Below are 13,651 nucleotides of genomic sequence, written 5' to 3'. Positions count from 1 at the left end.
TTTTTGCCGCATGAAAGAACAAAAGTATACACACTCACCTCTGTGCCCGTAGACTCCGACATATTGTTGTTCACGTCCACAACAAAAACAAAACTAGACGTCTTCCGTGATCACGGTTTCGTCGAAGCCAAAATATGACAAGACTCAAAAGAAACAGACCGTGTTACTGTCAACACTGAAAGGCTGGCGTCTTGCCGGAAACGGCACAGAGCATGCGCACAGAACAAACTGGTATCTTCCGATGTCACAGAGTACAAATAAACATAATGATTTCTTGTCTGGTTTACTTGTTCTAAATGGCCATTAAATGTTATTCATTGGCTCTGAATGCGGCATTAGAGGTAGTTGTAGGCTATAGCTAGTGTGTTTCATCAGGCTAAAACTGTTTTTATCGTGAGAAGATTTGAATCGTTCTGTAAACCATTTTCGGCATACTGGGGCTTTAAGCCCCTCGAATTGATTTTTGCCGCCGGAAATGTGACGAGGGCCACATCGGATGATTATTGTGCAACCCAAGAAGACAGCTCGTAGGGCAGTCGTAAATTGAAGACAAACTGTGCAGTCCTCGAAGGTCAAGGTCACGAATAGAAAAGGGAGAGCATCGCAAGTGGGTGGCATTTTGTAATCTTCATATTCTGAATCTCTTTGGAAGTACATTTCTGGTTAAATAATAATAATATGAGAATTTATATCGCGCACGTATCTCGCCACAGGGCGACTCAAGGCGCACAGTACGAAATATGAGAGAGCCCTGAAATGCAGTCGCTCGGCGCAGAAGGGACAGCACTCTATATTTCGGGGGGAGCATGCTGGGTATTTTCGTGTTTCTATAACCCACTAAACTCTGACATGGATTACAGGATCTTTTCCGTGCGCACTTGGTCTTGTGCTTGCGTATACACACGAAGGGGATTAAGTCACTAGCAGGTCTGCACATAAGTTGACCTGGGAGATTGGAAAAATCTCCACTTTTAACCCACCAGGCGGCAGCGACCGGGATTCGAACCTCACGATTGATATTGATTGGTATTGATTCGAACCCACGACCTTCCGATTAGGAGGCCGACGTCTTACCACCACGCCACTGCGCCCGTCTGAATAAAAAGACAACACAACAGGAACCATCAATATTTCGACAGCTTCTTTTTTCTGTTTCCGGATTTCATCTTCTCGACTTTAATTTTGAACTGGGTTCTTTTTTATTGGGGAGAAAACTTTGAGAGGGGGGTAAAACTTGGAGAACTTGCTGTGTATGTCTCTGATGTACTTTGGAAAGAAAAAAACGAAAGGAAACACACAAACTAAACGAAGAATCAAAATAGAAACAAAACAAAAATAAACAGAAAGGAAAGACAAGACAAGAGGTCCCTTCGTGTACACTACATTGGGGTGTGCACGTTAAAGATCCCACGATTGACAAAAGGGTCTTTCCTGGCAAAATTGTACAGGCATAGATAAAAAATGTCCACCAAATACCCGTGTGACTTGGAATAATAGGCCGTGAAAAGTAAATATTCGCCGTAATGGCTTGAGATTTACTGGCCGATGTGAATGCGTGATATATTGTGTAAAACATTCCATCTCACACAGCAGAAATTAATATGTAAAGCGCTTAGAGAACGTCAAGCGCTATAGAAATCTCCCATATAACTAACTAACTAAATAAATAAATAAAATAAGAAAATAAATAAAAAAGACAAGACTAGTACATACTCCACGAAGCCTGTTTGATTTTTGTCGAATGAATCTCAGATAAACCTTTATCTTTACACCCCCGGTATAGGGGTGTGTATAGGATTCGGTCGATGTGTTTGTTTGTTTGTTTGTTTGTGTGTGTGTTTGTGTTCGCATATAGATCTCAAGAATGAACGGACCGATCGTCACCAAACTTGGTGAACATGTTATATATATTCCTGAGACGGTCCTTACAAAAATTGGGACCAGTCAAACACACGGTTAGGGAGTTATTGGTGGATTAAGATTCTACAAGGACTTATAGAGGCACATATTAATGGTCAAAGGGAAATAACCTTCTCAGTTGGTGGCAGTGAGAATGGTTATTTCCCTTTGACCAACGGGGGTGTTTTTCCTACCTCGGAGGAATTTCTTGTTTTATACACTGTACATGTAAAACAAAAACACAAACAAAAAACCTGTGTTTAAAACGATATGTTGTGTTTCAAAACAGGCAATAACATGTTTTAAGGCAGTACGACTGTGTGTTTCCAGCTCTGCATCATACAAGTACGACGGACATCCGCTTCACAGAGAAACTGAGTCACACCAAGAAGAAGAAAAAGAAGAAGAAGATGATGATGAAGACGGAGAAGGAGGAGGAGGAAGAGAAGGAAAATAAGGAAGAGGAGGCAAAAATGAAGTGGCAAGCAGGGTTGGACAGTTTGTCACGTAGGCGTGGTGTCAACAGCTGAGTCCTCATTCGGTCATTGTCACTCGATCTTGGTCCTAGTTGTGCTTCCCCTTTCCAGCGCCATTCTTGGCTCGCACCAAGCCAGCATTTTTCGCTCCAGTTCGTTTGCTCCTATTAAAGACACAGTCCTTTCTGTGGACTCGTGACACCATTGTCGTCTAGTTGTGCTTCCTCTTTCCCAATTCCCATGACATTCTTGCCTCACAGCACTTTTCCCTGCCTCAGTTTTACCTCGCGCTGAAGGATATGATGACTGCTCATGTTCGATTGCTCTTATTAAAGACAGAGTCCTTCCAGTGTGAATGATTCGGCTCACCATCGTAGATCTGGCCTCGTGACACTATTGCCACCTAGTTGTGCTACCCCCTGCCCAATTTCAACGCCATTCTTGCCTCACAGCATTTTTCCATGCTTCTTGTCTCGCGCTGAAGGATGATCGCTCCAGTTCGATTGCTTTTATCAAAGGCAAAGTCCTCCTCGTGTTAACGATTCGGCTCACTGTCGAAAATCTGGACTCGTGTCACCATTTTCACCTAGTTGTGCTTCCCCTTTGCCAATTCTAACGCCAATTCTTGCCTCACTTTATTAAAGACACAGTCCTTTCTGTGTTAACGATTCGGCTCACTATCGTAGAGCTGGTCTCGTGTCACCATTGTCACCTAGTTGTGCTTCCCCCTTCCCAATTCCAACGCCATTCTTGCCTCACACGTACCAAGCCATCACTTTTGCCTCGCGCTGAAGAATGATCACTCCAGTTCGATTGCTCCTATTAAAGAAACAGTCCTTGGCTCACTATCGTAGATCTGGCCTCGTGCCACCATTGTCACCTAGTTGTACTTCCCCCTTCCCAATCCCAACGCCATTCTTGCCTCACACGTACCAAGCCAGCACTTTTGCCTCGCGCTGAAGAATGATCACTCAGCACTTTTCCCTGCTTCTTGTCTCGCGCTGAAGAATGATCACTCCACTTCAATAGCTCTTAGTAAAGTCCTTCCCGTATAAACGTATAAACGATTCGGGTCACCATCGTCGATCTCGACTCGTGCCACCATTGACTCCCAATTCTAACGCCATTCTTGCCTCACAATACCAAAACAGAACATGTCCCTGCCTCTTGCCCCGCGGTGAAGGCTGTTCGCTCCAATTCGGCCCACCATCTGGACTCGTGCCACCATTGTCACCTAGTTGTGCTTGAACACCTCTCCCAATTCCAACGCCATTCTTGCCCCACGCGCACTAAGCCGGCACTTTTCCCTGCCTCTAGCCCCGTGCTGAAGGACCATCACTCAAGTTCGATTGACCTCATTAAAGAAAGACTTTTTGGTGTTATCAGACTTGTGGCAACGAGAAGTAGATACCAAAATAATGAGGGTAATAGAATTCTAGGCATCAAACTTTTTGGATCTTTCCGTCACTTCAGGATTGTTGCCCTTTTGAAAAACTGTCTGCTCCACTTATGGTTGCATAGAAATAGATATTGTGTTCAAAGAAGCATGCATGCAAGTGTTTCACTTGTTGTGCTCCTTTTCACACAAAAACATTATTGTTAGCATTGTAAAAAAAAAATTCAATAAACTCTTGTTTAAATATTAAAATAGTCTCATAGAGTTTGGTTTTCGTATAGAATTTGATACTATCGACCCTTGAAATTGGAAAATACGGCAAATAAACGCGCCACTGACATTACAGGTACCAAACGATTTGGACGTTGGAGTTATTTTGTCGTTGGATTTTTTTGCTTGTTTGTTTAACGCCCAGCCGACCACGAAGGGCCATATCAGGGCGATGCTGCTTTGACATTTAACGTGCGCCACACACAAGATAGAAGTCGCAGCACAGGCTTCATGTCTCACCCAGTCACATTATTCTGACACCGGACCAACCAGTTCTAGCACTATAAACCCCATAATGCCAGACGCCAGGCGGAGCAGCCACTAGATTGCCAATTTTAAAGTCTTAGGTATGCCTTACCACTAGGCCAACCGTGCCAGTTTGTCGTTGGATTTCTACAGACAAACAAGAGTACAATAGAGTACAAAATATATCGCTTGACTAGTGTTGATAGCAATAAATAATTGAATATCCACAGAAGAAATCAAAACTTGACTAAATATAAAAACAAGTCGCGTAAGGCGAAAATACAATATTTAGTCAAGTAGCTGTCGAACTCACAGAATGAAACTGAACGCAATGCAACGCAGCAAGGCCGTAGCATCGTCAGTCCACCGCGCACGGCAAAGGCAGTGACATTGACAAGAAGAGCGGGGTAGTACTTGCGCTGAGAAGGATAGCACGCTTTTCTGTACCTCTCTTCGTTTTAACTTTCTAAGCGTGTTTTTAATCCAAACATATCATATGTATATGTTTTTGGAATCAGGAACCGACAAGGAATAAGATGAAAGTGTTTTTAAATTGATTTCGAAAAAAAAATTTGATAATAATTTTTATATATATTTAATTTTCAGAGCTTGTTTTTAATCCGAATATAACATATTTATATGTTTTTGGAATCAGCAAATAATGGAGAATAAGATAAACGTAAATTTGGATCGTTTTATAAATTTTTATTTTTTTTTTACAATTTTCAGATTTTTAATGACCAAAGTCATTAATTAATTTTTAAGCCACCAAGCTGAAATGCAATACCGAAGTCCGGGCTTCGTCGAAGATTACTTGACCAAAATTTCAACCAATTTGGTTGAAAAATGAGGGCGTGACAGTGCCGCCTCAACTTTCACGAAAAGCCGGATATGACGTCATCAAAGACATTTATCAAAAAAATGAAAAAAACGTTCGGGGATTTCATACCCAGGAACTCTCATGTCAAATTTCATAAAGATCGGTCCAGTAGTTTAGTCTGAATCGCTCTACACACACACACACACACACACACACACACAGACACACACACACACACACACACGCACATACACCACGACCCTCGTTTCGATTCCCCCTCGATGTTAAAATATTTAGTCAAAACTTGACTAAATATAAAAAGGGTTTAATGCCAGCATCATTTGTTTGGCATTTTAAATAGTCTTTTTCAAGTTAAATATTCACTCATTCATTGATGACTTTCTTTCGATCTTCACTGTAACATGCCGACTGCTGATATCACACTAATATTATCTGCTAATGTCACACTGACATCCGATAATATAACACGCTATTTACTTCGCAGCAGATTTGGACAAGTCAGCTCTTTTTTCATCGTAACCTTCCGCACAGAAGTACCAATAACACTCAGATTTTCACAGCTGACCCTACTGCGCTGTTGTTCGTGTACGGAAGTGGTATCATTATGTTCCAGGCATGATGGGACATATTCAAATCTGTTATCATGGGAACGGCGGACGACACCATCTGGTGAGGGGTGAGTGTTCCCTGGAGTGCTCTTCTTCGTGAGATAGGCCCGGGACACAGCTGATTCCCACAGAACCGTTGAGTCATTTAATAACGAGTATGAATGGCCGTGTTTTGCGTAAGATTGCGGGAAGGAAGGAATAAAAACTGGCCGTTGATGGCGCACAGCGACAATAAGATTTGTGTTATACTGGGTTGTTCTAATGAGTGTTATCCCGGGAGAGAGAGAGAGAGAGAGAGAGAGAGAGAGAGAGAGAGGGGGGGGGGGGGGGAGAGAGACAGAGAGAGAGAGAGAGAGAGAGAGAGAGAGAGAGAGAGAGAGAGAGAGGGTGATGATGTTGATGATGGGACTTTAATTCACGCGCGAGCAAGAGGAGGGGAAATAGAGCGAGAGAGAGAGAGAGAGAGAGAGGTTGAAAGCGAGACAGGAACACAAATATCTTGGTGATTGTACTTGATTTTGCAAGAATTTAAGAGAGAGAGAGAGAGAGAGAGAGAGAGAGAGAGCGAGAGAGAGAACAACAGACCTTTGACAAAGAACAGCCACACTAAGCATTTCATTACTTGGTTGATCCAATGCGCGTGGTGTCCCGTGAGAAAGAGGGATATGATGGTAATGGGACTTTCTTTCACTTGAGAGAGAGATAGAGAGAGAGAGAGAGAGAGAGAGAGAGAGTTAGAGAGTTAGAGAGAGAGAGATAGAGAGAGAATCACAGACACACAGACAAACGAATGAGAGCGAGAGAGACAGAGACAGAGAGAGAGAGAGACACACACCGTTTGTATGAGTATTCTTTCTAGCTTGTCGCTGACACCAAAAAGATTCTGCTTCGTGTATGTAGTCCATGTTTGGATGTTTCGTGGTCAGTGTTGTTTAAATGTGAATGGAATTTTGTAAACATGTTGTTTTACTTATGATCTCGGTAATGAATGACTTCAGCATTAGCCCCCCGGGAGAAAGGGAGAGATGATGTTGATGGTGATAGAACCTTTTTTTTCAAGAGAGAGAGAGAGAGAGAGAGAGAGAGAGAGAGAGAGAGTAGAGAGACACACACACACGCGCACGCACGCACGTACGCACGCGCACACACACACACACACACACACACACACACACACACACACACACAGAGTGAGCGTTTGCATAGGTGCCCCTTGTTCTTCGCCGACGCCCAAAGATGTTTGTAGTACATGTTTGCATGTTCTGTTGTCTGTCTTGTTTGAGTATGTTTGTGATTTTTATGCAGCTATTGTTGTCTGGGGAGTAGGTAATGAGATGTCTGCTGATTCTCTTTTTCTCGTTAATTCTCAAATAATTCACGAACGCGGAATGCTTGTCGGCTTTCTTGCGCAATCCAATCACAGCACCATGGTCTATCACGTGTGTTTTCATACAACAACAAAACCCGATATCCAACATCTGCAAAATCTTCTATACATGCTAAGTGTGTGTCATTTCTTTTATTGTCATCATTCCGTCTATCCCTCTGCCCTGAACGACCCTTCCGGTCAAGGAACTGGCCTGAATCAAGTTAAATTGTCCGTATCACTCAACACTCACGTCAACAGTAATGTTGCCTGTTTACTTTTTTTCTTTGTATTTATTTATTTTTTTTCTCTCTTCTCTCTTCTTTTCTTTTCTCTTCTCTTTTTTTTCTATCTTTTTTATTTTTTATTTTTTTTAATTTTTTTTTTTAGGAGATCAGATTTCTTTTTTGTGTGTGTCCCATCAGCGGGTACTATTTCGGAAGGGTTTTTATTGTGATGTCGCCTACTGTAAACCTTTCACTTGCTCTCTCTCTCTCTTTCTTGATAACTTTCTTTCTCTTCCGTCTGCATGTTTGTTTGGAATTTGTAATACAATATGTATTTTTAGTTACACGCAAAATGGACATTGGTTTTTATACTGGACATTCTTTTCTTTTTTTTACAGTTACTTCTCCTTCTCTCTCTCTCTCTCTCTCTCTCTCTCTCTCTCTCTCTCTCTCTCTCTCTCTGTCTCTCTCTCTCTCTCTCTCCCTCTCTCTCTTTCTTTCTCTCTCTCTTTCTCTCCCTCCCTTTATCCCTCTCCCTCCTCTGTCTTTCTGTTGCCTGTTTACTTACAATTCACGCATATGCTAGATTTTACATTTCAGATTTGGAGAGGGCGAAGTCCAATGGAAAAACGATCACGTAGATAGCACATTTGCCAAGTTAGTATCAGGGAAAGTATTTACCGGAAATGTATTTTACCACTAAAAATCTGAACTTGAAATACTGGAACTGAAATCCTCAACCTGTCGATATTTTGTTGGACGTGTTTATTCTATATGGTTTATAGTTTATAGTTCATTGTTTATTTAACTATATTATATAGCCTACACGTTGATTTGACCGGTACGCGGTTGGCATGTCAGGGTGATCGGATTTCGTGAAAGCGAGCATTCGCACACTTGTAAAGAGCTACCGGTTTAAAAAAAAAAAAATTAAAAATGCCTAGCACGAACACATGAGATCTGAACAGTGAAATCCATTTTTTAAGACACCCGATTTCAGATAGACTTCCCCCTTTTATGACACCTGGTATTTTAGACTGTCTGTATGATACTACATACCTCCCCCCCCCCCCCCCCCATCCCCCCGCTCCGAGTCTAAGACTCTTTACATTTACATAACTGATTTTTTTCAGGATTTCTCAGGGTTGAAAAGAGCGGCCCCAATGTGCCAAGAGTTTTCCGCAAGTGCACGAAACCACCCAATCACAAGTATTCGGCCAGACTGCCGCGTAATGCATTCAGCAAATTGATACCATGCTACACAGGGCATTCCACTCTGTTTCCAATTTCTGGTGTATTCGTGCAATGTTTTCTCTCGGCAACAATGGCAGTGTGAGGTTTGGTGTGTTGCTAGATAAACACACACAGTTTTCTCAAGCACAAGCAGTGTTGTGCTGTGTCAACGACGCCAATTATGTGTGGAGAAAATCTGTTTGTAGGTTTTTCTGTCTGTATTTCTGTCTCTTTTTTCCCGTGTTGATTGTATTTGTCTTTTTACATTTAGTCAAGTTCTGACTAAATGTTTTAACATAGAGGGGGAATCGAGATGAGGATGTGGTGTGTGTGTGTATGTATGTGTGTGTGTGTGTGTGTGTGTGTGTGTGTGTGTGTGTGTGTGTGTGTGTGTGTGTGTGTGTGTGTGTGTGTGTGTGTGTGTGTGTGTGTGTGTGTGTGTGTGTGTGTGTGTGTGTACAGAGATTCAGAGATAACTACCAGACCGATCTTCATGACATTTTACATGAGAGTTCCTGAGTATGATATCCCCACACGGGGTTTTTTCATTGATAAATGTCATTGATGACGTAGTATCCGGCTTTTTGTGAAAGTTGAGGCGGCACTGTCACGCTCTCATTTTCCAACCAATTTTGTTTACATTTTGGTTTTGTAATCTTCGACAAAGCCTGGACTTGGGTATTTCATTTCAGCTTGGAGGCTTAAAAACTAATTAATGAGTTTGCTCATTGAAGTTGTCATTAAAATCGAATTTTCGCAAACAGATTTAAAATTGATTGCATCGTATTCTTCATAAAATTCTGAATCTACAAATATATACATATGTCATGTTTACTCTAAAAATGTGATCACAATTAACGAAAATAGATTAATTTGTACTACGATTAAAATTTAAGAAATCGATCCAAAAATAATTGTATCTTATTTTTGATTATTTTCTGATTCCCAAAACATATAGATATGATATGTTTTATTCAAAACAAGCGCAGAAAATTAAAAGAATACAGAAAAGCGCGCTTTCCGGCTAAGCGCAATACGCTACTGCGCTATTCTGGCTAGTCAATTTCACTGCGTTTTGCACGTGAACGGTGAGCGATTTCTTTCTCGCGGGGATTGACGAAGCTGTATTGTCTTGGTGTAAACATGCAGTGCGTTCAGTTTCATTCCGTAAGTTCGACAGCTTGACTGAATGTAGTAATTTCGCCTTACGCTACTTGTTTGATTGTACGCATAGTCATTGGAATAATGTGACAGTCTAAACATTATTTGCGGTTGATCTAATCGAATTTTTTCTTTCTGCTATATAGTGATTTATACTGATGGTCGCTGTAAAGCATAGATTGGGGGACGCATTACCATGGTGTTATCGTTCAACCAGCCATTTTATTTCGCCATAACTGTCCACGGCGGCGTGGGGAGTATCGCAGCAAATAGTGACGGAAAAACGGGCAACTGACAAATAGGATATCGAGAACAGCAGAATGATGGCTCGTGAAACAATTCACACATTTAATGTGACATTGTTAAAGAAGACAAACACTGAGCTTGATGGATACGTAGTGGCCGTAAGTCCACACTTGCAACACCAACAACAAACACACACACACACACACACACACACACACACATACACACACACACACGCACACACGCACACACACACACACACACACACACACACACACACACACACACACACACACACACGCGCAGACAGACAGGCCAACTGTTGTGCCACGTGAACAGACAGACGAACAAAAAGACACAGCCAGCCAGACGAACAGACAAACGGACTAAGACAAACAAAACAATACCACCAAATTTCTCTCTTCAGTCTCACCTTTGGTGTCAACATGTGCATGAGACCAGCAGTGGCGCCACGTAGCGTCAGGCCCCGGATGAAGAAGATGGTGAGAACGACGTAAGGGAATGTTGCTGTGAAGTATACGACCTGCACATAAAGCATCAATCATACAGCAAGTTGTGTTCATGCTTGATGAGTGCTGGGACCTTAACGCCTTCACCAACAACGACTCTGTCATAATATTATTTATTTTAAAGTGAGACAAAGAGAACACATTTAGTACTATTAATAGAACGAATTTAGTATTGGGGTTTTCACCCTGGCTATCATGTGTGAACAACCAACTCAAAAATTACTTAATTAATCAAATCGGTCGAGCATGATAGCCCAACATTGTTGGCGATCAGAAAACAAAACAAATCCTTTACAAAATAAATATCACCAATCATTTTATGTTCATCTTCTCTGTTATGTTTGCTATTGTTTGATTTGTTCGTGTTTTTTTGTGTGTGGTGAGTTAGACCTTTGTCAAAACTCTCCACCTATATATTACTTTAGACATGTATTGCATTCACAGGGATGTCGTTAACAGGAAATGTCCCGCTATTTTACTTTGTGATATCTGAAAATAACGGAAAACAGTCAGCGGGTCAGCGCTACCGTTTGTTTCCTTTGACCGTTTTTTCTCGCAAACATAATGTGACAGGGTGACGCAGTAGACTCCCTTCACAACCGACTCTGCAGAGTTGTCTGCCGGCGAGAGTTCTGTTTGTGATGGGGTCTGGCTTCTGTTGTCACATTGTATGCTCTTGGGAACCTATGCGTACCCATGGCAGTTTTTATAGGATTATTAAATAAGCTCTAAGATATCAACCCCGTTTGACATGGCTTTGCCCCCAAAGGTGATTGTTGTGCTTCCTGCACTCGGTAGAACAATGCGTTGTGTATGCTATGCATCGCTTTTTCTTTATTTGGTGTTTAACGTCGTTTTCAACCATTCAAGGTTATATCGCGACGGGGAAAGGGGGGAGATGGGATAGGGGAAAGGGGGGAGATGGGATAGAGCCACTTGTTAATTGTTTCTTGTTCACAAAAGCACTAATCAAAAAATTGTTCCAGGGGCTTGCAACGTAGTACAATATATGACCTTACTGGGAGAATGCAAGTTTTCAGTACAAAGGACTTAACATTTCTTACATACTGCTTGACTAAAATCTTTACAAACATTGACTATATTCTATACAAGAAACACTTAACAAGGGTAAAAGGAGAAACAGAACCGTTAGTCGCCTCTTACGACATGCTGGGTAGCATCGGGTAAATTCTTTCTCGTCCCAACCAATATGGGACTCCCCCTAACCCGCGGGGGGTATGCATCGCTGTCACAGTGGTCGGCAAAGAAGCTCTGTGCTGGTAACAGTTTCTTCTTCTTCGTTTTCTGCGTTACTGGGCTGGAACTTCCTCGTGCACTCCTGATTTGCATATAATTATACAGCCATCCCCCTCCCGCCATTTTAGGTAGTCTAACTTCGTTTTCGGGGGAAATCTGGTTATTGTGACCAGTGTATTACAAGTTGTGTTGCTTGATCCCTGTATCGCTATAAGCACTGACCTTTCCAGACGACTTGATTCCTTTGCATATACAGAGGTAGACAACGAACCAGGAGAAGAGAAGACAGAGCATCATCTTCCACTTGATGCCGTCTGGTTGGTCCAGGCCTGGTGACGCATCAAGCGCCACGCGGTACCAGAAGTATGACGTAGGACCCGCCACGTCACACTCGGGTACTATCTGAAACAAAACGTCTTCTCTGAATTGTGTATGAAACTGTAAATGTGAGTCCTTTTTTCTTTTCTTCTTTTTTTTTTTGGGGGGGGGGGGGGGGGTTGCATATTTTTTAGAGCAAATTTGCAGATAATGGGCAAAAAAAAAACTCATGTTGCCCTCATTTTTTGGATTAATAAAATCGAATGCCAAGGATATGTTATTGATGACTTACTCTATTCATTTTTATCATCGTCTTAAACAGTGCCGATAATATATGATATAATAAGGATAAAATAATCTCGTTCGAGTTGATGACGTCGGTGTAAAGGAAGCTGTCATACTGAGGGTACCTCATCATCCTAGTACTTTAAAAAAGTGACTTTAGATTGCGCGTTGAATTTGACAAGGTCTTGCACTAGAACGGGGTCTTTTAGCTAATTCAAACACGAAGCAAAATGACGAAAACACTTAGAAATAACAAACGCACAACAACAAGAATGACGACCACCCGCTCTCTCGACGACATTAAATTTTGTCAGATAATATTATTCACAAAATTATTATTTTTACTTGTCGGTAACCACACTTCTTTATCTCATATCCTGAGAACTCACCCAGTCAAACCAATGAAACCATGCAAGTAAGCCTTTCTTACCCTCGTAACATTATGCTCCACAATATTCTTGGCCCAGCTATGTGAACTGTAACTTATTAAATCAATAGGCTTTATACTGCTTGATATCACCCTGTCAACAACTTACCCTCGTAATGTTACCCTCGATACTGGAAGGAGTGGAAGATACTGTGTGATATCACCCCGTCAACAACTTACCCTTGTAATGTTACCCTCGACAATCTCCGTGGGGCACTCTACCCAGGGCAGCGGGTACTGGGAGGAGGGGAAGATACTGCTTGACATCACCCTCTCACCAACTTACCCTCGTGATGTTACCCTCGATACTGGAAGGAGTGGAAGATACTGTGTGATATCACCCCGTCAACAACTTACCCTCGTAATGTTACCCTCGACAATCTCCGTGGGGCACTCTACCCAGGGCAGCGGGTACTGGAAGGAGTGGAAGATACTGTGTGATATCACCCTTTCAACAACTTACCGTTGTAATGTTACCCTCGACAATCTCCGTGGGGCACTCTACCCAGGGCAGCGGGTACTGGAAGGAGTGGAAGATACTGTGTGATATCCCCCTTTCAACAACTTACCCTTGTAATGTTACCCTCGACAATCTCCGTGGGGCACTCTGCCCAGGGCAGCGGGTACTGGAAGGAGTGGAAGAGGTAGAAGAAGCACCACATGATGATGGCGTTGTAGTAGATGGCCACCATGTATGACGTCACGGCACTGGCCAGTCCCACGCCGCCCATCAGAGGGTGAACCTTGTTCCACACCCCCAGACTGCCCAGCCTCATCTTCTGACCGATGGCCAGCTCCAGGTAGAGGAGGGGCATGCCCTCCACGAACAGCATGATGAGGTAGGGAATCAGGAAGGCGCCTGTAC

General features: G+C 42.4%; 2 protein-coding genes and 1 long non-coding RNA gene across 3 annotated transcripts in view; 2 read left to right on the top strand and 1 right to left on the bottom strand.

Moving 5' to 3' along the window:
• Positions 1 to 13,641, bottom strand: part of LOC138950237 (sodium-dependent neutral amino acid transporter B(0)AT1-like) — a 62,777-nt gene extending 49,136 nt beyond the window's left edge. Inside the window, exons 1-3 of the mRNA XM_070321971.1 lie at positions 13,356 to 13,641; positions 11,979 to 12,158; positions 10,403 to 10,513 (exon numbers count right to left, since the gene is read on the bottom strand). Coding sequence (XP_070178072.1) covers positions 10,403 to 10,513; positions 11,979 to 12,158; positions 13,356 to 13,619 — 555 coding nt within the window. The 5' untranslated portion in view covers positions 13,620 to 13,641. The remainder of the gene's footprint in view (positions 1 to 10,402; positions 10,514 to 11,978; positions 12,159 to 13,355) is intronic.
• LOC138962134 (uncharacterized) overlaps positions 1 to 13,651 on the top strand; it is a 264,299-nt gene that overhangs the window by 212,353 nt on the left and 38,295 nt on the right. The gene's annotated exons all lie outside the window — the stretch shown is intronic.
• Positions 1 to 13,651, top strand: part of LOC138962098 (sodium- and chloride-dependent transporter XTRP3-like) — a 130,910-nt gene that overhangs the window by 83,986 nt on the left and 33,273 nt on the right. The window lies entirely within an intron of this gene.

This window comes from Littorina saxatilis, linkage group LG1, assembly GCF_037325665.1.
Source record: "Littorina saxatilis isolate snail1 linkage group LG1, US_GU_Lsax_2.0, whole genome shotgun sequence".
Classification (NCBI taxonomy): Eukaryota; Metazoa; Mollusca; class Gastropoda; order Littorinimorpha; family Littorinidae; genus Littorina; species Littorina saxatilis.
This window is presented reverse-complemented; position numbering and strand designations above follow the sequence as displayed.